Raw genomic sequence first — 24,799 nt, forward strand, 5'->3', positions numbered from 1 at the left:
CATCATATTGATATGAACACAACTGAAACATGGAGTCTGACCTCAGAGTCTGCAGTCTGCAGTCTGGACTCTCCAGAAAACCACACAGATGAAGAACTCCTGAATCCTGCAGGTTCTGGTTCCAGCTCAGGTCCAGTTCTGTCAGATTAGACGGGTTTTTCTTCAGAGCTGCGACCAGAACTTCACAGCTGATCTCTGACAAACTGCAGTTCTCTAACCTGCAATCAGACAGAAAAGTGTGTTCAGGAGCAGTGATGCAGCTGGAGGTCCAGGAACTTGGTCCATTCAGTCAGGTGGGACTCTAACTGATGACAGACTGACAGATGACAATTTTCAGTTGAGATCTTGGGCTGAAAAACCGCTATGACCTGTATTTAAAAATGCATTATGTTTGGGGGTGGGGCTGTTTAGCAATTTCTTTTGGACTTTACTCAAAGACATGAAGGTAAATGAAAATACAATAGATTTGAAATGACTTTAAAATGAAGTGGAACCAACAATTGTTAAATGAATTTTCATTTGAATAATGAAAGCAAAAAAACACAACAGTTTAAAATATAATAGAGTTTGCTTTGATTTAAAGCCTTGATTTCAAAAATTTCAGATTAAATTGTATTGGTAACACTTTATATAAACTTGTTTTTTTTCATCTTTATATACACTATTTTTCAATCTTGTATCCTAAATTGTAAAATGCATTTTCAAATGAAATCATCACATTGTAAAATGAATTATTCATTGTGAATTTAATGTCACTTTTACTGCACTAGATCGCATAGTTAACGACACATTTGATGGGAGAGAAATGACAGAACAATTCAATATTTGAGTGTGTCTGAAGGTCACAGACACAAGTGTCTGAAGAATTAAATTTCTGTCTGCCCACCTGTCATAACAAACAGACATTAAAATGGCAGCTAGCCGTCTTGCGACGGTTGTGAATTCACACAAACGGAAAAAAAACCTGACCTGTCAAAAGTGCAATACAAAATAAAATATATATAAATAAATATATATATACAGTTCAGTCATAGCACTTCGCTTTCTTCTGTGCATCACAGTAACAGCAAAAAGTACTATTTTTTAAAGGTAAAAGCATAATGTAAGACCTGTCATTACATTTATATGTATATACACCCCCCGCACATACACAGGCATGCACGCACGCACTCACCCACACACGCACACACACACACATGAATTTAGGAGTACTTACTATAATGTTGGCAGTTGTGTAAAGAAAACTGCTAGTTAAAAAAACTAACAGAACACACAAAAAAAAACATAACTAAAACACATTTTTAGCAGATTTCAATTGGGTTTTATTTTGAAATTCCACATCAGATCTGTCTGCAACTTATTATGTGACATCACCAGGCGGGACACTATCAGTGAGAAGTGAAATGATTTTCTGAAAACTAGCAGTTTTAATTTTTGAAATATGTGAACATATGGCGAAAACACATTTATAGCAGATTTCAATGGGTTTTATTTTGAAATTCCACATCAGTTCTGTCTAAAACTTATTATGCGACATCCCCAGGTAAGACACTATCAGTGAGAAGTAAAATGACTCACTGAAAACTAGCAGTTTTTTTATACATCTGTGAACATTATAAGTACTCCTCAATTCATGATTTTAATTGTGTTTTATTTTGAAATTAACTGATCAGACTTTTAAATATATGTATAGATATATATTTACGCGGGGGGCGTGTTTGTATATACATATAAATGTAATGACAGTTCTTAAGGCCCGTACACACCGGGACGAATTTTGCGCGCGATATTCGCCGATGTTTAAAGCCTCGTGACTAAACAAAGGGCACCAATGTGAGTGTGCACACCGACGCGGAAAACGCCATGCGTAAAAGCATCATTTTTTTAAAAACGGCTCGGGTTCGTTTCATTGGTTTGACGCTCCGCGTCAAAAATTATACAACCAATGAGAATGGTGCTTTTGCACACATGTCTGGAGCTTCTGAAGTTACAGTAAAACACAACTTGGGGGCGCTAAAACACAAAACTGCCTTGCTGAGCACACATACCAGCGAAGAAGATAGACGCCAAGTAGCGTCTACACTGTCGCGAAGAAATAATGACGGACATTCTAAATTATCCCCGAAAACGCTCATGATACATTTTCAGCTCTTGTACCAGTCGATAAAACTCCCCATGTACTTCTCATGTACACTGTTTTTAATAGAGGGCTCACTTGACAGCCGTTCGACGAGAAAGGGCTGGCTTGACGCCAGTTGCTAAAGGCACCTTGTCTTGTGCCTCATTAGCTCAGTTCAAAGTCACTCAAGATAAAAAGGAAAATTCAAATTAATGTCATTTTGACTACAATCATCTTACAAATAAAAAAAAACTTGTTGTCTGGGAGGCAATATCTCGAAAGATGTTTTATGTTTTCCAGGGAAAACACTGCGGGAAAACAGGGAAAACACTGCGGGAAAACAGGGAAAACACTGTGGGCACACTGTGGCCCGCGGGTCTCTTTTTATTTGTCCGCAGCCATTTCTGAAAATATAATTGAATATGGCGCCTCCAGAAAATTTTCATGGGGGTGGCCGGTAGGGGGGCACATTAAATCTTTGGGTGGCAAACAAAAACCATAAGCCATATTTTTTAAAATTCATTGTACTAAACGTAGTAAAACAACCTTTAGAAAACCAACAGAAACTTAAATGCCTACTGATATTTTGTAGAACATTAACTTTTAGTAGATACTACTATAGATTCTAGTAGACATCATCAGATCAGTGTTTTTCAACCTTTTTGAGCCACGGCACACTTTAACCTTGACAAAAATCCTGCGGCACACCAGCATCCAAAAAAAAAAAAAAAGAAGAAAATCATAGTCTGTATGAGCTACAGCCCCTCCACAATCTCACATGCATTTTTGTGATAATTGTGGCAGAAAAAGCTGGAAGTTGCAGCTGTTTTTTTAAAAGATGGAATAAAAGTTAAGTTAGAAGATTTCAAAACGGTTTGATGTGTGTTTGTTGTTGTTTCAAGATGTTAAGGAGAGACTCATTGTGCACAGAGATGCTGTCACTTTAACCCAATGCATCATGGGAGATGTAGTGAAGGCAGACAGACTCGCGTCTCTGAGCTTCATTGTTTTCTTCACTTGTTCCACGGTCTGACACCGGATTCTGTGGAAAGCTACACCGCGCTAAAGACGAGCTTTAGCTGGTATTTCTGTTAGAACTGAGAGACTTATGAGCTTATTTGAATCAAGTAAGTGAAGAATGTAACCACTTCTGATTGGTCAGACTGATAACGTGTGATTAAGCCTCCAAGAATGATTGTTGGAGACAGTTGAAGGGGCTGGACATTTCAGAAAACAGTTAATACTGCAGCTAAATCGAGGCACCGTCATTCTCATCAAAATGTCTTTAATAGAATCAAATAAACACTAAAAAAAAATATTTTACGATCTCTCATATTCCTTACTTCTTAGTGTTTTATCAGGGCCTGTTTGGATGAACACAGAGCTGAAATCCTGGAGATGGAAAATGTTTTTAGATCAGCTAATGAGGGCAATCTCCCAAGGCACACCTGACCACACTGGTTGAAAAACACATCATTAGTAGATACTACTTTACTGATATATTTTTATTTGTTTTGTTTCTATTTCATGCTTAGGTGTGTCTGCTTGGGCTGTTCGACTCCTGACTGGGAGAAATCTATAGTGAACAAAAAGTTAAATCAGTTGTTCTGAAATAAAAATAACAATACCCTTCCATGCTAATTATTAATTCTTTCTGTAGACATTTCTATTCAGGCTAATAAACATAAAACAGTTTTATTAATAGGGCAACATGATTCTAACTTCACCAGTTGGTCCAGGAACAGGTGGAGCCCCTTTAGTTTAGTTCTGCCTTGTTTCTCTGAACAGTGATGCTGACTGTCCCTCGTCTGAGGGACAGTCCCTCGTCTCATCTTTGTCTTCCTCATTCTCTTCTGTCATTCATTGATAAATCATGTTATAAAATGGTTACAGTATAACGGGGTGGGATTATATAAGTCGCTACCTTCCACTCCCTTTCAAGTAATATTTATTAATATGCCTAATTATCCAAAGTTTGATTCATTACTGTATGAATGTATAACTGATGATTGTATTGCTTTTGTGCATTATTTCTATTCGATTGCTTGGAATAAACCATTTCAAATCAAATCAAATTCATGCTGGCTGAGGATCATGCTGCTCTGTCTCATCTTGCTCCTCCTCACTACACCTCTGTCTCTACCCTACAATCTCTTTCCCTCCTTCTGCTGTACTTTTCTTCTTAAAATAAGAATATATGTTGAATTTCTCTTCATTCTCTGAAAATTGACTTACACAAGCATCAACTAATGACTGTAGGTAACTATGTGGAAACAGGACAAACACACATCAAAAGGTTGCGGTAACACAACAACAACCAATAGTGCCATGAAATGAGAGGCGCATGGGACAGGGACATCCTTTTTTGCACATCCACCACTGCTAATGATGTGGCGTATTTGCAACAAGTATTTGCACACAATACAGATCAGGTGATCTACAGAACAGTAATCAGATTGTTAAAAGACCCACAGAAAATAGGTCACAGGCATGAAAAGAAATGTAGTGTTTTGGTATGTGTGATTGTGTGCGGGTGTGCGCGCGCATGTGTGCGTGCTTGCATTCGTGCTGAAACCGGTGCTCACGCGATGCAGAAAGAGAGGGGGGAGAGCGCGTGTGAGTGTGTGGAGCGCATACACGCGCGGTTCAGTCGCCGTTTTGGACTTAAGGAAAAAGTAATAAAGAAAGTTCATCTTTAGCAACTACTGCTGGCTCCTGTGTCTAACCGGTTCGGCGGTTCTGAGGGTTCGAACGCAGAAGTGAACCCCGCGTTGTATTCGTGTTCTGCGTCTAGCGGCACGTCTTTAGATGTCTGCGCACTCAAAGACAACAGGGAAGGGAGGGGGTGTGGGCCGATTTAGGTGATCAGAGCGACTTGCCCGCTTGCTGGCTGTGCATTTGTACGACGGAGTTTTAGGGCCACGGTGAGGAAAAAAAATTCTGGCCAACGTGGCGAGATTAAAGTCGTCATGTCGACTTTAATCTCGTCATGACGAGAAAAAACTCGACACAAAGTTTCGAGAAAAAACTCGTCTTGTCGAGATAAAAGGCGAAATAAAGTTTCGAGATTAAAGTCGCAATGTTGCGCGCGAGAGAGAAAAAAACTCGTAAATTTACGAGATTATTGTGGAAGTGAGAATGCAGAGAAGCAGGTGAACGCCGTGCAGCAGCAGATCAGACCGACTAAACGTAGTTGAAGGTGAGCTGAATGTTTATTGATAACGTTCCAAACGTCTGGAAGCTCATCTGTTTGATTTACAAGTTATTAAAGTTTTATTTATTGATGGTTGGTTTGCAGGATCTCTGCCTCCATACTCTGCAGCCCAATCAGTGGCGGTTCTACACTAACTTACTCCCTGGGCGAGTAACCCCACAGGCGCCCCCCCCCCCCCCCCCCCCCCCACACACACACATACAAAATTTGACAACATCCTGTTGTGTTCCCTATCTTCTATTTAGCCAATTTACACAAAAAATGCATGCATTTTCTAGACTCGTATTACAGGGGGGTCAAACTCAGTCACACAGGGGGCCTAAGTTATAAACATGCTTAAGGTTTTGGGCCGAAGAAGATAGACATTTACTGAACACACTAAAGCTAAACTTTTAAACCTTTTAAACTGAACTTTTTTAACATAAATATGAATAAAAACAGGAACACAAGTTAACTTAAACCCTAAATAACAAATATTTCCGTTTTTTTTTTTGCTCTTTTATCATTTTTTAGAGCATTTATTTTAGAGCTGGACTCCTGCTTCATTTTTAGCAATAATTTCTTAATGTGTGACGTCATGTATGTCTTTGTGAAACATATCAGAGGGATTAGATCTAAAAAAAAAACTTATTGTGATTAATATTTTTATGTCTTATAAAACATTAAAGACTAAATCATAGAACTCATCAGTGGGATTACTCCAAAAATATTTGGCATTTCCCTAAATTTGTGCAACACCAACAGGAGAAATCCTCCAAAAAAACTCAATCCATAAAAAATGGTCTGCGCCCACCACCCCTGTTACGGTTTCTGTTTCTTTGCCCTTGTGGTTTGTTTCCTTTGTGTTCTGGCATGTTTTGAGTTTAACTTCCTGTTTTATTTTGTAGGGTTTCCTGTTTCGTTTTTGTTGTGAGTTTTACTTTGGTTCCCCATCCTTCCTGATTGTGTTCACCAGTGTCTCGGTTGTCTGTATGAATTTAAGTCTTGTCATTCCCTTCCTCCTGGGCTGGTCCATAGTTTGTTAGTTAGTACGTTAGTCTGCTCTCCCCGTTTCGAGTGTTTCGAGTTTCTAGCCTGCCGTCTGCAGTGGTTTTAGTTTTGTGTCCTTAGTTTTGTTTATTAAAGCCCCCGTTCCCCTGCAACCTCCTGCCTCCTCTCGCTCTCTGCGCCTGGGTGCTTCCTCCCTTCTCCCCCCGTAACAATCCCTCCCCCTCCCCTTCCCTCTGACACACGCGGCTCCGTCTCTATGACGGGAGGCACAGCTGCGGCCCAGAGTTGATTGTCAGATAGAAAAAGACTCCCAATCACCTGTTAGTGTGATTCAGCCAGCCACCGGCGAGTTGCGCCCCCCTCTCGAGTTTTTTGACTAATGTTCCAAAGACTACCGCAAAGAGGTGTGGCCGCAAGCGTCTTGCAGCAGAGGGCGGTGGTCACGTGCGCGTCGGGTCTACTGTGTCGGAGCAAGTAATTGTGGGAAATAATCCCCATTGCCTGCTTTTGTCAAAATTGGGTTGAGCACGGATGATTGTTCTGCCTAATTCCTTTTAATGTGCCTGTTCTATGTTGTTTCACTCTGAGTTATTTCATCTTTTTTTATTTTCATTTTTTTTTGCACCATAAGTGTGAAGAGGAAACAGGATGAAGACATTCTTAAGAGTCTGATGTGCTAAAATAAAAGTGTTAAGTGTCGGCAGCTGAAGCAATTTCAAATTAAAAGCGCAAAGCTTCCTCTTTGAATATAGTAGCACATTGGGCACGGCAAATGCCGCCCCCTATGAAGTGCCGCCCTGGGCGACCGCCCACATCGCCCATATCAAAAACCGCCACTGAGCCCAATGATGAAGCCGGCATCGGGTGTCCCTGCAGCTGTTTGCTTGAATCCTTTCTTCCTCCTCCAAAGACCAGATCTCTATGTTTGTGTGATGCTTCCGTCTGAGGAGGAGAAGCACTTTTTGCCTTTTTCAACGTTGTAATGCTAATATAACAGACTATTTTCATTCATCTTTGTTTTTTAATGATCAAACGGGTCGCTTCATCTGCAGGAGTGGGCGTATGTAACACTGTTTACTTCCGCATTGGTGATCGGATGACAGATTCGTGACGCATGAATGAAAAGGAGAATAAAGGCTGCAGCGGTCCTCTACACCCAAACGTGTCTCTGAGCTCCTTATTTTACAAAGACCCGGAAAGACGGCTCCACTAACAATAATCTGATTTTGAGTCGCCAAAAGGTTCAGAATCTCTTTGTTTTAAACCTATAATCCGAAAATAAAGCTTCACAAAAGGCTCCACATCTTTCATCTTCAAGATAGGCTCCGATAAACAGACAACTTCGGGGTTTTCTCCTTGTTAATCTATGACTTTTTTCCCGTAAATTTACGAGTTTTTATCTCCTAATAAAATTACTTTTTTTTGTGGCCATAAAACTCTGTCGTAAACTCTTAAATACAAAGCCACTAGCTCACTAACATTAGCCATAACACTGAATACTCCTGAAAGACTCAGCTTCACTGCTCTCGCGCAACATTGCGACTTTTATCTCGACACGACGAGTTTTTTCTCGAAACTTTGTGTCGAGTTTTTTCTCGTCATGACGAGATTAAAGTCGACATGACGACTTTAATCTCGCCACGTTGGCCAGAATTTTTTTTCCTCACCGTGGCCCTAAAACTCCGTCGTACATTTGGGATGAAACGCACAATTGATGCTACCACTGCTTATCAGCTTATAGTGACCGTCGGATGTCCGACACCTGGTGGCGCCACTGCGCACATGGCGCTTGAGCTCAACTCAGTTGCACTTCTCAGTTTCAACACTTGATGGAGTCAGTCACAGAAAGGTGCTTCTCCACTAAGCAAAATTAAGCAAATGTGCATTTTAGGTCTGTAGCAGCAGGGGATTGTGGGAATCGATCCCTTGATCTAGTTAGGGCTCACCATGAGCGTTTCTGTTTGCCCACGTTTTTTGCAAATGGCGGTTTTGTAGTTTCACCTTAGTTCATTCTTCCTGTTATGTTTGTTTCTTGTTGTTGCACCCTAAAGGCCCGTACACACCGGGACGAATATTCGCCAGGCGTTATTCGCCAGCGTTTTTCGCCACGTTTTTTGTGTTCACACCCAGGCGATTTTCGCTGACGATGAGCCGAGCGAACATGCAATTTCCTTCCCTGACATTAGATGGCACTAAATGTAAACAGAAATACTCCTGTACACAAGGTGGCTCTGCACAACTTTACGCTTCTTAAAGTCGCTTTTCACTCAGACGAAGAGAGCAAGTATTTACGCGCTTGTCAGAATCATACAAAGAAAACATGAATATTTCAAGCACCAGTAGCTCCAACTGGTGCTTGGTTCGGGGATATTTTAGAATTTCCATTATTATTTCTTCGCGGCAGTGTAGACGCTACTTGGCGTCTATCTTCTTCGCTGGTATGTGTGCTCAGCAAGGCAGTTTTTTGTTTGAGCGCCCCCAAGTTGTGTTTTACTGTAACTTCAGAAGCTCCAGACGTGTGTGCAAAAGCGCCATTCTCATTGGTCGAATGGATTTCGACGCGGCGCGTCAAAAAAAACAAAAAACGAACCCGAGGCGTTTTTTAAAAAGTGACGCTTTGACGCGTGGAGTTTTTTCGCGTCGGTGTGCACATTCACATTGGTGCCCTTTGTTTAGTCACGAGGCGTTAAACGTCGGCGAATATCGCGCGCGAAATTCGTTCCGGTGTGAACGGGCCTTAAGTGTGGAAGGGGTAGATGTTGATGACCGCTGTGCAAAGTTCAATGCTGGCATTATCAAACCAAATGGACTTGTGCTGGAAAGGATACTGCACCCGTAGCTTGTCTTACTGCCTCCTGCTCACTGAGACTGTTTGGAATCCTGCAGTGAATGGGACATGGACAGTGTCCAGCTCAGCTAGATTGATTGACAGCTTAACAGGTCACATACTACCCGCTGTAAGTGAAGGACCTGCTTACCACGAGTTATAAGAAATGGCAGCGCCGAAAAAAGGCAAGATAGCAAGGGAGTGAATAGTCAAGGATATCAACGGAAAGTGTGTCTGTTTGATTTGCACTGAAGATGTTGCCGTGATGAAAGAATATAATGTCTGTCAGCACTATGACACCAAGCATCAGAGCAGCTACGCTTCATACACAGGTGCCGAACGAGCACAGAAATTCAAACAGATGGCAGCTAGCCTGCAAGCCCAACAACAGTTTTGCCACCAAAACTTGAACCACGCTTCCAGCTTCTGTACGTAGTCTGTTTGACACGCACACACTTTTTCCAGTTGTCTCGCCCTCCGATGTTGTGATTGGATTAAAATCCAAAAACCAATAACACTCACAGAATCCGTTGATAGACAATCTGACATCCAATTAGGTTAGCCTACACATTGAGCACACTTTATACACTCACAGTAACTTAAGAAAAATAATAAAACAAATAATAAAACACTGATAATACCTCAGTTAAATTCCTTACCAACAGTTTAACTTAACATAAATAACTTCACTGTTTATCTAAAGAGAACTTAAACAAATATAGATATTTTTTATGGAAAATACTATTTAAATGAACAACTAATGTCTTTTCTTCTTTTAAGACCGGGCTACATCCGAACAAACATTTTCTCTGTTAAATGAGAACAAAAGCAGACTGAAGTCCAGAATAACTGATAGCCATCTCTGTGGAGTCCTTCGTATCTCAACCACCAAACTTTCTCCTGACATCCCAGCCATACTTCAATCCAAAGTACAGCATCACTGCGCCGACTGAGAGCAATGTTCTTCACACTATGGGTGAGTTAGAAATACACACAGTAGTCATGTGTCAACATGTCACCTCTTGTGTGCGGCCCGGGCCTTTGCACAGAACCAGAACGTGTGCATATGTTTCACTGCAGGAATGTGTGTAATGCAGGTTTTTGTCCACACCTGAAATACAGAGACAGAGCTGCAGAAAGGAGGGGGAAATATGGTGTCACTGAACCTCCTGCACCGAAAAGGAAATTCTATCAAGCTTCAGGTGCAGTTGTGTAAGTTAAAACTGGGGAGTGTCACTGCGAGCGTCATCTGAGAGCTTTGATCTCATCCTGTCATTTCTAATCAACAGAAACTACGAACAGCCCACAACAGATGGCTTGAAGAGCAACAATATTGGGAGTAAAATGTTACAGGCAATGGGCTGGCAGGAAGGCAGGGGTTTGGGGCGCCACCAATCATGACTCCCATCGCGGTGAGTCAACACACGCCGTCCATTCAGGCCTCCTTCACTATTTTCCTTGTGTAATTAGCAGCGTTACACGAGGGGTTGCCGCCTGCCTGTCTCTCCTAATAATGACATTCACGTCTCCCCACAGGCTTCATAAGAGCAAAGGGCAAAGGTTTAGGAGTAAAGGAAGCTCCTATGAGCTGTCTCCATCTGACACCTACAAGGATGCTGTTCGCAAGGCCATGTTTGCACGCTTCACAGAGATAGTGAACCTAAAAGGTGAAGAAAATGCATTCTGAACTGTGAAAAAGTATTCCCTTTATGTAAAAAATAACTTGTTTTGTTTTTGGATTTTGCTTTGTTCATAGCTGCATATTTTGTCACAGAATGTAATTGTAAAATGAAGCTTTTTAAATTGTGTGCGTTTAATGTTAAAATTGTCCTCGTTGGTCACCCATAAGCCCTTTGTTTTGGTCTACTTTTCTGAGAAAACAGTCGACTCTTTATAATCTACAAAATCGTGCACTCTGCCAGTCAACCACACTAACGGCTACGTATGTAAAGATCTGCTGGCTTCAGCTGCTCAATAAACCCGTTCTGAACTGCCTGGTTGGAATGAGGTTTCATTGTCTGAGTGAATGTTTCATTTTGACGTGCGCTTGTTTTATGTGGCACAGAGAGCAATGTTTTTCACATTATAGGTGAGTTAAAAATACACAGTAATCATGTGTCAATATGTCACCTCTTGTGTGCGGCCCGGACCTTTGCTCTTTTTTCGTTATTTTGCCCTCACCAAAAAAACTTTGGACACCCCTGCTCTCAAAGAACGAGCTAAACCGGGAAAGATGAACTGCTGTGGAAAGGGAAAACTGTCTGTTTGACAAAGATTTAAGGGTTTCAGGTTGGAGCACAGACTGCAGAAGGGGCGGAATAAAATGTCACGTTCTATGCGGGTCTTGATCTTGTTGCCAGATAAAAATAAAAAGCATGGGTCTCTGATATTGTTTAGTGGACCGTACCAAACATGGAGGCGGGCCGGATCCAGCCCACGGGCCGTAGTTTCCCCACTCCTGATTTAGATTAACAAATTAACCTATGAAGCATGTTTTTGGGTGGTTGGAGGAAGCCGGAGTCCCCGGAGAAAACCCAGACATGCACAGGTAGAACATGCAAACTCCACACAGAAAGGCCCCCCATTAATGTTCTGGTCCAAGTCCCCCAGCCGTGGACCTTCTTGCATGGAGGCAAGAGCGCTAACCACTGTGCCACCCTGCAGCCTGAGGGAGAACTTTTAGAGAGCTTTTTTTATTTGACCAGGATTTATCATTTAAGGCTCGCATATCTCATTTGTGTAAAACTGCATTTTTTTTCACCTGCGGAATATTGCTAAGATCAGAGATATACTTTCTAAGAGTGATGCTGAAAAACTCATCCATGCATTTGTTACGTCGAGGCTGGATTACTGTAACTCCTTGTTAGCAGCGTGTCCTAAGAGTTCCTTAAGAAGTCTCCAGCTTGTTCAGAACGCAGAACCAGAACCACCCAAATAGAACACTTTGCTTGCAAAATGCAGGACTGCTTGTGATTCCTAGAATTAGTAAAAGTACGGTTGGAGGTAGAGCGTTTAGCCACCAAGGCCCTGTTTTATGGAATAAACTCCCAGCTCATGGAAGAGAGGCCGACTCAGTTTCTACATTCAAAGTTAGACTGAAAAAATTCCTCTTTGGACAGGCTTATTGTCAGACTAGTTAGTATTCAGAGATTATTTAAATTATTGTTCCCCCTACCTCACCTAATGTAATGAAGTTTGGGGGAATAAGTTAACAGAATAAATATCACATAAGTTGTGCAAAGCTGATATACGTGAAAATCTCTGTGAAACAATTAAAAAGGAAAAGGAGTCTCAGAGTCACAGTGAGTGCAGTCAGCAGTATACAGTAATATGGGAATGGGGGGGGGGGGTCATCATTGTGTAGTGATGTCATCAGTCAGTCATCTGTACTCATCATATTGATCTGAACACAACTGAAACATGGAGTCTGACCTCAGAGTCTGCAGTCTGCAGTCTGGACTCTCCAGAAAACCACACAGATGAAGAACTCCTGAATCTTGCAGGTTCTGGTTCTTGCTCAGGTCCAGTTCTGTCAGATTAGACGGGTTTTTCTTCAAAGCAGAGAACAGAACTTCACAGCTGATCTCTGACAAACTGCAGTTCTCCAACCTGCAATGAGACAGAAAAGTGTGTTCAGGAGCAGTGATGCAGCTGGAGGTCCAGGAACTTGGTCCATTCAGTCAGGTGGGACCCGCCCTGATGACAGACTGACAGATGACATTTCCAGGTGAAATTTTGGGCGGGAAGATTGTGAACACCTCTAAATGAAAATGCATTATTTAATAATCTCTTCCTGAATCCCCAAAATATCTCTCCTAAAACATCAATACAGGTTGGTTAGTTTGTTTTAAACCTAAAATCAGGTTAGTGAGTTTTTTGATCATGTTTTTGACTTCACAGCAGCTGATATTTATGAAGTTATGAGTTCAGTTTGTTGAAGAACAACCAAACAAGGTCAAATCAAATCCAGAATTTCTTTCTGTTCTGACAAATGTTAACATGGACACAGATTTATTTTTAAATGATGCTGTTTATTTGTGGAAAACATAAATAACTATAAGTAGTCAAAGTCAAAGTCAAAGTCAAAGTCGGCTTTATTGTCAAATGTACTGCATCCATAAAGACATACAGCACAGATGAAATTGCTTTCCTCTCACCCCACAGTGCAAGCAGCATATAAAAAATAAATAAATAAACGACTTAAAAAATAGATAAAAAGACAGCAATAATAAGAAGAATAACAGTAGTCTAAACAGTGCAGGGAGCAATGAGATGGTTAAAGTGGCAGTTTAAAGTGACAACAGTGCTGAGAACAGTAGCAAACTAAGGAAAAAGTAAAAACATTTAATTTTACATGCAATAAAAGCACCATTACAGTCTGGTGTGGAAAAACATGCAAGGAAAAAAGGTAATCAGATTGCATCCAGCTGGAGTTTTGAATTGAACTGATGCTTTTTTTCTACCTACAGCTGTTTCTTTTTTAGTAACGTCTATCTGACACTTTCTCCTAAATCAGAGAAAACCAGACAGAACTTCTTGTAGAGAATCAACATTTAAATGAAACTGACCTGAGAGTCTCCAGTTTACAGTCTGGACTCTCCAGTCCAGCTGACAGTAGCTTCACTCCTGAATCTTGAAGGTTGTTGTTACTCAGGTCCAGATGTCTGAGTCTGGAGGACTGAGTGCTGAGAACTGAGGACAGAGCTGCACAGCTTCTCTCTGACAGATTACAGTCATCAAGTCTGAAGAAAACAAAGACAGACAGCAGTTATTGAATCTTTCATGTTTCCATCAGATTCATTTGTTGACTGAAGGTGATTTTCCTGAGAGTTCTTACAGAGCTTTGTTGGAGGCTTTGATCACTGGCAGCAGCCTCAGAAGAGCCTCCTCTGAACCAGAGTAGTTCTTGAGGTTAAACTCTTCCAGATCTTCTTCTGATGACAGTAAGATGAAGACCAGAGCAGACCACTGAGCAGGAGACAGTTTCTCTGTGGAGAGACGTCCTGACATCAGGAACTGTTGGATCTCCTCCACTAGAGAACCATCATTCAGTTCATTCAGACAGTGGAACAGGTTGATGCTTTTCTCTGCAGAAAGATCCTCACTGATCTTCTCCTTGATGAACTGGACTGTTTCCTGATTGGTCTGTGAGCTACTTCCTGTCTGAGTCAGCAGACCTCGTAGGAGACTCTGATTGGTCTGCAGTGAAAGACCCAGGAGGAAGCGGAGGAACAAGTCCAGGTGTCCGTTTGGACTCTGTAAGGCCTTCTCCACAGCACTCTGGTACAACTGGACTGGACTGCTCTGTTCAGGCTGAGAGATCTGTGATTGTTCTTCCTCCATGAGGTTGAGTCCAGAGGTGATGAAGGTCAGGTGGACATGAAGAGCAGCCAGAAACTCCTGAACACTCAGATGGATGAAGCAGAAGACCTTGTCCTGGTACAGGCCTCTCTCCTCTCTAAAGACCTGTGTGAACACTCCTGAGTACACTGAGGCTGCTCTGATATCGATGCCACACTCTGTCAGGTCGGATTCATAGAAGATCAGGTTTCCTTTCTGCAGCTGCTCAAAAGCCAGTTTTCCCAGAGACTCCATCATCTTCCTGCTCTCTGGACTCCAGTGAGGATCTGTCTCATCTCCTCCATCATACTTGACCTTCTTGACTTTGGCCTGAACCACCAGGAAGTGGATGTACATCTCAGTCAGGCTCTTGGGCAGCTCTACTCTTCCTCTGCTCTTCAGCAGATCCTCCAGAACTGTAGCAGTGATCCAGCAGAAGACTGGGATGTGGCACATGATGTGGAGGCTTCGGGATCTCTGGATGTGGGAGATGATCCTGCTGGCCTGCTCTTCATCTCTGAACCTCTTCCTGAAGTACTCCTCCTTCTGTGGATCATTGAACCCTCTGACCTCTGTCTCCATGTCAACATATCCTGGAGGGATCTGATTGGCTGCTGCAGGTCGTGTGGTTATCCAGAGGAGAGCAGAGGGAAGCAGGTTCCCCCTGATGAGGTTTGTCAGCAGATCAGCCACTGAGGTGGACTTTCTAGGGTCCTTCAGAATCCGAGTCTTGTGGAAGTCCAGAGGAAGTCGCCACTCATCCAGACCATCAAAGATGAAGAGGACCTGGAAGTCTTCAAAGCTGCAGATTCCTGCTTGTTTGGTTTCAGGGAAGAAGTGATGAACAAGTTCCACCAAGCTGAACTTCTCCTCTTTCAGCACATTCAGCTCTCTGAAAGTGAATGGAAATGTGAAGTGGAGGTTCTGGTGGGCTTTGCCTTCAGCCCAGTCCAGAGTGAACTTCTGTGTTAAGACTGTTTTCCCGATGCCAGCCACTCCCTTAGTCATCACGGTTCTGATTGGTTCTGGTCTTCCAGCTGGGAGTTGGAAGAGCTCTTCTTGTCTGATGCTTGTTTCTGCTCTGTCTGCTTTCCTGGATGCTGCTTCAATCTGTCTGACCTCATGTTCTTCATTCAGCTCTCCTCTTCCTCCCTCTGTGATGAAGAGCTCTGTGTAGATCTCATTCAGAAGGGTTGGGTTTCCTGCTTTAGCCATCCCCTCAAACACACACTGGAACTTCTTCTTCAGACCAGATTGGACTTCATGTCGACAAACTGCAGCAGATTCTGATTGAAAACAACAAACAGTAAATCAACTCTCTGCAGCCCTGAATGATGAGGGTTTGAATCCCTGTGGTTCCATGTGTTCAGACATCAGTAAATCTTAATTTCTCAGCAGCTGACACCTTCAGAGAAATCCTCTTACTGCTCTGCAGTCCATCAGCCAGATCCTCCTGCTTCATTCTCCTCAGGAAGTTCACTGTGATCTTCATCAGTGACTCTCTGCTGCTCCTCTGCTCTTCATCTTCATCCTCCAGCTCCTCCTCATCCTCCCTGTGACTCAGAAGCTTCTGGATCTTCTTCAGCTCCTTCTTGACAAAAGTGACAATGTTGTCCTCCAGCAGCTGCAACAGAATTCCAGATGAATGAGCCAATCAGAGTGAAGTCATGGAGCCAAACATCAGCTCCATGTTGGACACACTGACAGTCCACTGGTGTCCAAAGTGCAGCATGGAGACGACTGTGGACAGAATGACGGGAAAGTAGTTGTTGTTCATGTACAGACCAGAAAGATGGAGTCCAGCTGTGTTTGATGCTGCTGGACAGACGGACCACTGGGAGTCTCTGAGCTCTGCTGGTCCAGTCTGTGGAGAATCAGCAACAATCAGATCCATTCTGTCTGTACTGGTGGATTTAACCCAAACTAACTAGAGTCATGTCACAGCTAGAATGTTCTACAAACAAGTCAGTTTACATTCACTCCAGTGTAAAATGGTCCAATTGAACAACACAGGTAAGAATATTTACAGTATTTTTCGTGTGTGTTTACATTTCTGATTCATAAAGTTACCTTGGGACTTCTTAAATACATCTTATTAATTTATATTTTATACAATCTAAATAAATAATGAAATTACAAATTGTCATTTGATTCTCCTTTCACAGTTCAGATGTAGAACAGCAAACCAATAGATCATATCAACACGTTCTCTGTCCATGTCTATGGAGTCACTGAAGTGTCTCTACTGTCTTTGAGTCAAAGGCTGCATTAATGTCTCTGCTGCCCCCATGTCTGGATTCTGACCAGTTTGCCTAAAGAGGCAGTACATCCACAGAGGACTCTGTGACCACAGCCCTCCATGATGCTCTGTTCCACCTAGAGCAAGAGGAGAGCTAACAGGGATGCTCTTTGTGGACTGTGGATCAGCGTTTAACACCATCCTCCCTAACAAACCAATAGAGACACTTGGAGACTCATGGCTGATCAACACATGAGTGAGTTGTCTGACTACAGAGAACTCTCTCCCAGGATGACAGAGGAGCGAGTCTGGACGGTGTATAAGCTCCGGAGGCGACTTTGGAATGCAGGAATGATGTCTCCAGTGAAGTATCCTGTGAAGCCGTGTAAAAAATCATGCCAAGAAAATAAGGCCGATAGGATTCACACGTTTTTACATGCATTCAAATGCATATTACTGTCTATGAAGTCACTCTTGTATTTAGAAGAAATAAAATAAAAACATTTGTTATGATCTGATAAAGCCTTTAGGGTCTTTGGATATGCATTGATATTTGAGCCTCCATATTGAGAACAAAAGTCACAGTTTAGAGATAAAAATGTCCCAAACTGCAATCAAAATGTTCCGTTTTAAGAAAAAAACTTTCTAAGTTGCAAACAAAAATATTAAATATTTGCTTCAAAATCTTTTTCTTTGCTTTTAAGAAACATTTTTCCGTTTACGACACAACTTTTTTCAAATGCGTTGTCTCACATCTTTCTCCCTATATTTAATTTTATCTTCACTTCTCAGAGTTTAGTGTGAAGTTTGTTCCACCAAACGGCCAATCACAATCAAGAGGGTTCATGGTGATTGGTCTAGATTCTATCCAATCAATTCAACATATTCAGGGGCGGCCGTGGTGCAGCGGTAGGGCGGTTGACCCATGATCATAATATTGCAGGTTTGAGTCCCGCCTTGCACGCCCATGAGTCAATGTGTCCTTGGGCAAGACACTGAATCCCACCTTGCCTCTGGTGGGAGGTTGTCAGCGTAGCCGCCAGCAGTGTGTGAATGTGTCTGTGTGACTTGGTGAATGGGTCGGTGACTGTGAAGTGCTTTGGGCCTTGTAGGTAGAAAAAGGCTATATAAGTATACGCCATTTATGCCATATTTATCAAACGTGTCTGTTACCGAGGCTCAGAAGCCGAATAGACTCTTTTACCCTCAATTTAGTCACACCCAAGAACAGATTTAACGGATTAAATTTACAGATGACATTGCAGTGGTGGGGGCTGATTCCCTCTGGGGGAGAAATGCAGCTTCATTTTGAAAATGAAAAAGCATTTCTGGTATTGACTTTTTTTTTTTAATTATGCTACAGAATCGCTTCCATAAAAGGCAGGAACGCCTGAAGAGGAAATAGAAATGGAACATTTTCAAGGAGGTCCGTCTTGGTGCTTTCAATTTATGAAACGCTGTCATCTTTCCATCTGGGCAAGGACTAACAACTTCCAGCAGATTACAAGGAAAAGCTGTTAATTATCCACTTCTACTGCAGTGAAAAGATCGCAGACAAACACATCAAGCTACATCACCAACATGGACGAGGTGACGCTGACTTTTGACATCCCGGTGAGTCACAATGTCAAGAAGACAAGGAGCACCATGGTAACGATATGATGCCGGGAGAGTTACAGATTCTTGGGATAATATAATATGCTTGAATCGTTGTTCCAGCTTGGCCCAAAAGCCGGCTTTATTCATGAGGAGCCACCTGGCAACAAGACAGACTCTGACGATGACCAAAGGGAACCTGGCGTGTTTGATAGAAATTTGGCTCAGCTATTTATTTCACATACAGAAGATGAGGACTTTGATGGATCTTTGGATGCTGATTGATGACTGAAAAAAGTGAAAAATAATCACAACCAACACAGTTTTGTTAACGTGCCCTCCGAACACCCGGTGGACCTTTTGTGTGTAAAAAAACAAAAAATCACCCATAACTGACACAAAACCCTATGGTTGTGAAAATGCAGTAAATAGAAATAATGTCCGGCATGAAAGGATTTAATGTTGAATTCACTTTCAGAAATGTTATTTATTTTATAATTTTATATAGTTAATTATAAAATGTAGGTTTTCTCAAGCAGACTAAATCTAGATCCAGAAATATTAGATTTAGTTTGAAGCATATTAAAACCTGATCTAATTCATGTGGATCTACATGGTTTAGCTGTTAGAGCACAGCAGCTACATTTCTGGATGATGTTTTTCTACAGAGAGGAAGTTTCTAGAAAAAAGACAGAAAAAAATCCTGACTGACTGGAGGAGAAACAAGTGGAATTGTCAGACTTGGAGAAATCAGCCACACTATGAAACCAAACTCAGACATTTTCAACATGAAAATCTCCCAAATCCAGAGAAAACTGGAACTTTTCTCCTGATTTGGTTGGAATCAGACTGGAGCTGCTGTCAGTCAGAGTCAGCAGTCAACATGTTTTCTTCTCCAACATCTCTGATGTCTCTCAGAGACTCTCAGAAGACTCAACTGAAAAGATCTCATCACACACATGATGCTCCAAGTGAGTCTGATCAGAGAGATCCAGAACTGAACCAGACCTCAAGTCCTTCATCTGAAAACTGTTGATCATCTGAACTAGAATCCAGCCTCCAAAAACTCTGACAAACACTCACTGTTCCACTCCTGGATGGATATCTTTGAAGTCTGGACTATGACCCTTTGACACTTCGCTCCTGAAGGACCCACAACTTGATCCAGATGCAGGTCCAGGTTGAATCCTGACAAAAAAAACATTAGTTTTATTAGAAACTCATTTCTTGTGTTCTGGAGGTTGATCAGATTATCTTCCATGTTGAACTATTGAACTCAGATCAGGAACAGACTGATCTGCAGTGAGACAGTCTGATAAAACGCCCCCTTCTGACAACTGGGTGACACTGCATGCAGGTACTGTTACTGGTATAATTTGTTTGTTTGAGGACAAAGACACAAATCTGAAATGTCAAATTAGTTTTATGATAATAGATTATTAATTTGTTAAAAACAAGACTGTATTTAAAGATATCAGGTTAAACCCCAAATATCTCTTTGTATTCATAGAACAATATTGATGAGTAGAAAATCTATTTTGGACTAAGACTGGATGAAGATTGAAATCCTAACTGATTTATTAGACTGCAATGGAAATATATAGACCTGTATGTCATTTATGGACACATAGAATCTGAAGTTCAGCTTTAAACAGGGTTCATACGGTCATGGAAAACCTAGAAAAGTTTTGGAAAATGAAAATGTAGTTTCTAAAAAAATTGTGAAAAATGAAATCGTCTTTAAAGTTTTGGTAAAGTCTTGAAATTTTAATATTTTGGATGCAAAAACATAAAAATAAACTAGTTTATCATGAGATTTGAATCTAAATTGTGGCAGAAGTTCAACCTGTTGCTATCGGTGATGAGAGTTCACGTTGTCGTACAGCAGCTGGAATTGTCATCAGTTCAGTTTCTACTTTCTATTCATGGATTGAGACAAGATCCAAAATGCTGGAAATGTAGCTTAAATAAAAAATGTGTTTTCAAGGAGAAGTACCAACTGTGGATAATTAAGGTCAGGGTTCAACCACCAAATGGTTCCTGAATGTGGCTGTGTCTGCAGCTCACTTCTCCCCCGGGGGAGGGGCCAACAGTGGGAACACATTTAACACTCCTAGGAGCGTGAACGCTAACGGGACTTGAACTTTAAATACATGTGAAATACATCATTTAGCCTGGAATTAGCTTAACATACCTGCAGCAATGTTCATCTTTGCTGCAGGTATTACATGTGGTCAACGTGAATTTCCATCACTTTCTGTGCTGGTCACACAGAAATCCATGAGAATGACATCATCAACAACTGTGTTCTTCACGATATCTCCAGTCTGTTTAGTTCTTCCTACTTTATCCACAAACATTACAGAGAAAACGTTGCAGAATTATTAAGTATTGACCACTATGAACAGTTTATTTATTTGTGACTCAGTCCAGACGACAATATTGAGCACAAATAAGCATAATCTGTGGGTGACCAGCTGGACAATCACGTTGTGATTGTGGTCAAATTTGTCAGACTTGGAGAAATCAGCCACACTATGAAACCAAACTCAGACATTTTCAACGTGAAAATCTCCAAATTCCAGAGAAAACTGGAACTTTTCTCCTGATTTGGTTGGAATCAGACTGGAGCTGCTGTCAGTCAGAGTCAGCAGTCAACATGTTTTCTTCTCCAGCATCTCTGATGTCTCTCAGAGACTCTCAGAAGACTCAACTGAAAAGATCTCATCACACACATGATGCTCCAAGTGAGTCTGATCAGAGAGATCCAGAACTGAACCAGACCTCAAGTCCTTCATCTGAAAACTGTTGATCATCTGAACTAGAATCCAGCCTCCAAAAACTCTGACAATCACTCACTGTTCCACTCTTGAGGTGATGACTTTGAAGTCTGGATTATAATCCTTTGACACGTCACTCCTGTTGGACCCCCAGCTGGATCCTGATCCAGGTCTCTGTAGAATCCTGATGGAAAAAAACATTTTTTTTTATTAGAAACTCATTTCTTCTTTTCTCGAGGTTCATCAGATTATCTTCCATGTTGAACTATTGAACTTTCAGCCTCAGTTTCTGTCCTCGTGGATCAACTCTTTGTACTCATAGAACAATATTGATGAGTAGAAAATCTATGTTGGAGTAAGACTGGATGAAGAATGAAATTCAAACAGATTTATTAAACTGTAATGGAAATGGAAGGGTTCATACGGTCATGAAAAACCGGGAAAAGTTTAGAAAATGAAAATGTAATTTCTAAAAAGTTTGTGAAAAATGAAATATTCTGTAAAGTTTTGGGAAAGTCGTGAAGTTTTAACATTTTGGATGCAAAAACATAAAAATAAACTAGTTTATCATCATATTTTCATTAAAATTGTGGCAGAAGTTCAACCTGTTGCTTTCGGTGATGAGAGTTCACGTTGGCGAACAGCAGCTGGAATTGTCATCAGTTCAGTTTCTACTTTATATTCATGGATTGAGACAAGATCCAAAATGCTGGAAATGTAGCTTAAATAAAAAATGTGTTTTCAAGGAGAAGTACCAACTGTGGATGATTAAGGTCAGGGTTCAACCACCAAATGGTTCCTGAACGTGGCTGTGTCTGCAGATCACTGCTCCTCCGGGGGAGGGGCCAACAGAGGAACACATTTACCACTCCTAGGAGAGTGAACGCTAACGGGACTTGAACTTTATATACATGACAGACAACTTTTAGCCTGGGACGACCTTAAAATACCAGCAGCAATGTTCATCTTTGCTGCATGTATTACGTGTGGTCAACGTGAATTTCCGTCACTTTTTGTGCTGGTCACACAGAAATCCATGAGAATGACATCATCAACAACTGTGTTCTTCACGATATCTCCAGTCTGTTTAGTTCTTCCTACTTTATCCACAAACATTACAGAGAAAAACTTTGGAGAAGTATTAAATATTGACCAGTTTGAACCGTTTATTTATTTGGGACTCAATCCAGACGACAATATTGAGCACAAAGCAGCAAAGTCTGTGGGAGACCTGCTGGACAATCACATTGTGGGTGTGGTCAACTTTATCAGACTTGGAGAAATCAGCCACACTATGAAACCAAACTCAGACATTTTCAACGTGAAAATCTCCCAAATCCAGAGAAAACTGGAACTTTTCTCCTGATTTGGTTGGAATCAGACTGGAGCTGCTGTCAGTCAGAGTCAGCAGTCAACATGTTTTCTTCTCCAACATCTCTGATGTCTCTCAGAGACTCTCAGAAGACTCAACTGAAAAGATCTCATCACACACATGATGCTCCAAGTGAGTCTGATCAGAGAGATCCAGAACTGAACCAGACCTCAAGTCCTTCATCTGAAAACTGTTGATCATCTGAACTAGAATCCAGCCTCCAAAAACTCTGACAAACACTCACTGTTCCACTCCTGGATGGATATCTTTGAAGTCTGGACTATGACCCTTTGACACTTCGCTCCTGAAGGACCCACAACTGGATCTAGATGCAGGTCCAGGTTGAATCCTAACAAAAAAAACATTAGTTTTATTAGAAACTCGTTTTTTGTGTTCTGGAGGTTGATCAGATTATCTTCCATGTTGAACTATTGAACTCAGATCAGGAACAGACTGATCTGCAGTAAAACAGTCTGTCTAAACGCCCCCTTCTGACAGCTGTGTGACACTGCATGCAGGTATTTCAGTTAAATTCTAAACAAGCATCTGACAAACTTACTGTTCCACTCCTGGACTGATGTATTTGGACTCTGGAATATGACTTGTTGACTCGTCACTCCTGGGGGAAACACTGATGGATCCAGATCCAGGTTCAGGTCTAGTTCTAGGTTCAGGTCCAGGTCCAGGTCCAGGTCCAGGTCCAGTTTCAGGTTCCGGTTCATTGCCAGGTTCAGGTCCAGTTTCAGGTTCACGTCCAGGTTCAGGTTTAGGTTCATTGCCAGGTTCAGGTCCAGTTTCAGGTTCACGTCCACGTTCAGGTCCAGTTTCAGGTTCAGGTTTAGGTTCATTGCCAGGTTCAGGTCCAGTTTCAGGTTCACGTCCAGGTTCAGGTCCAGTTTCAGGTTCACATCCAGGTTCAGGTTTAGGTTCATTGCCAGGTCCAGGTCCAGGTTCAGGTTCACGTCCAGGTTCAGGTCCAGGTCCAGGTTCCAGTTGAATCCTGTTGGAAAAACAATTGTTTTACTAAAACTCATTTTTAAAAATCTGTGACATTTCTACATGTCATCAAACTATTACTTCCATCCGGCTGTGGTTTAAAAACTAAAGCTTCAAACCACTTTGAAGCTTTAGTTTTCCATGAGTGTTTTATTAAGTTAGCTAAATTGTCTGGAATGAATGCAAAGTCTTTCAATGATGTTCAAACACAACTGAAGACCAGCCTTCAAGTCACAACCATGACTCCATGGGAGCCACAGGCCACACCTGACCCAATCCTAACACAGGCAAACCTTGACATTGCAGCCATTAAGGTTAAACTTCTTACAGCACTGCAGAAAGATATTGCAGAAATATTCAAGAAAGCTCCAGGTCCAGACGGTTTCCGGCTAAATTCTATAAGAAATTTATTGAAAAATTGGCACCATTATTTTTTATCAATGTTTAATGAATCCTTTGCATGGGGGTCTCTACTAGTGATGTTGGACAAAATTGTTTTGGTGACATATTGTGATAGTTCATTTGCCAATACTTGTATCCATTCAAAATGCAGTCAGGATGATTAAATTATTTATGAGTGTCTTTCAGTGTCCGACTCTTGTTTTCCACTTTAACCTCCGACCACTAGTTGGCAGCAGAGAACACGGAGCCTCTTTGAGCAGCTCTGCACACACAAACAGGAAGATCTCTATGGAGTGATATTTCTGCCACCATGTTGCACACAAAACTTTCTAAGTTGAACACCAAACTTTCTAAGTTTTTTGCTCAAAAAGTTTTTTGCACAAAAATTTTTTTTTTTGCTTTCAAAAACTTTTTTTTGCGTTTGCAAAACACATTTTTTTACGTGCGTTGTGTCAAATCTCGCTTTTGTTTTATCTTTGATTTTGCTGACTACTTTGAGCGCGATTTAGCGTGATATGACTGCCACTGGCATCGCCAAAAAGAAATTTGCATGCGTTGTGTGTCATCTCACTTTTTTCCCATCTTTGCTGAGTTAAGTTTCGGTTTGACATGACCAAGCTGCCATCTAACAGCTGCTGATTGGGCAGCTGTATTCTAACCAATCACATTGCCATATGAATCTAACATGGTGTCTGCTACCGAGGCTCAGAGGCTGAAGCAGCTCTTTTTACCCTCATTTTTGGATGAAGACGTTTTCATATTTTTAAATATAATTTCGACATAATTCATACTTTCTTTTTTTTAGTATTCGTTCATTTTTATTAAGTCAGATATTGTGAATTTATGGCTGAGGATCTCCTGAAACTGTAAAGTTTATCTGCTGACATTACATCAACAGGTCTGTTTGATCTGTGAATCCTGCAG

General features: G+C 41.4%; 2 protein-coding genes across 2 annotated transcripts in view; both read right to left on the minus strand.

Annotated features, from left to right (window-relative positions):
- LOC111948453 (NACHT, LRR and PYD domains-containing protein 12-like) overlaps nucleotides 1–16,039 on the minus strand; it is a 42,617-nt gene extending 26,578 nt beyond the window's left edge. Inside the window, exons 1-5 of the mRNA XM_078939480.1 lie at nucleotides 15,916–16,039; nucleotides 13,988–15,776; nucleotides 13,719–13,892; nucleotides 12,583–12,759; nucleotides 42–218 (exon numbers count right to left, since the gene is read on the minus strand). Of these exons, the coding sequence (XP_078795606.1) occupies nucleotides 42–218; nucleotides 12,583–12,759; nucleotides 13,719–13,892; nucleotides 13,988–15,776; nucleotides 15,916–15,982 (2,384 nt within the window). The 5' untranslated portion in view covers nucleotides 15,983–16,039. The remainder of the gene's footprint in view (nucleotides 1–41; nucleotides 219–12,582; nucleotides 12,760–13,718; nucleotides 13,893–13,987; nucleotides 15,777–15,915) is intronic.
- Nucleotides 16,022–24,562, minus strand: LOC144990030 (uncharacterized). The gene is made up of 7 exons (XM_078942455.1): nucleotides 24,535–24,562; nucleotides 23,037–23,477; nucleotides 22,722–22,826; nucleotides 21,185–21,289; nucleotides 19,409–19,513; nucleotides 16,276–16,354; nucleotides 16,022–16,114 (listed from the first exon to the last, which is right to left on the minus strand). Exons 1-7 carry the CDS (start codon nucleotides 24,560–24,562, stop codon nucleotides 16,072–16,074), a joined length of 906 nt encoding a protein of 301 aa, XP_078798581.1. The 3' UTR covers nucleotides 16,022–16,071.
- Between the last annotated feature and the right edge of the window lie 237 nt (nucleotides 24,563–24,799).

Source organism: Oryzias latipes, chromosome 2, assembly GCF_053564925.1.
Source record: "Oryzias latipes strain Hd-rR chromosome 2, Olatipes_Hd-rR_3.1".
Classification (NCBI taxonomy): domain Eukaryota; kingdom Metazoa; phylum Chordata; class Actinopteri; order Beloniformes; family Adrianichthyidae; genus Oryzias; species Oryzias latipes.

What these genes read in the sequence shown, in the direction of transcription:
- LOC144990030 (XM_078942455.1), bottom strand. Translation starts at nt 24,562, where the DNA reads ATGTTAGATTCATATGGCAATGTGATTG. An exon ending in ATCCATCCAGGAGTGGAACA is followed by an intron (nt 21,290 to 22,721) that starts GTGAGTGTTTGT and finishes TTTTTCCATCAG; the next exon opens with GATTCTACAGAGACCTGGAT. An exon ending in ATCCATCCAGGAGTGGAACA is followed by an intron (nt 16,355 to 19,408) that starts GTGAGTGTTTGT and finishes GATTCTCCACAG; the next exon opens with ACTGGACCAGCAGAGCTCAG.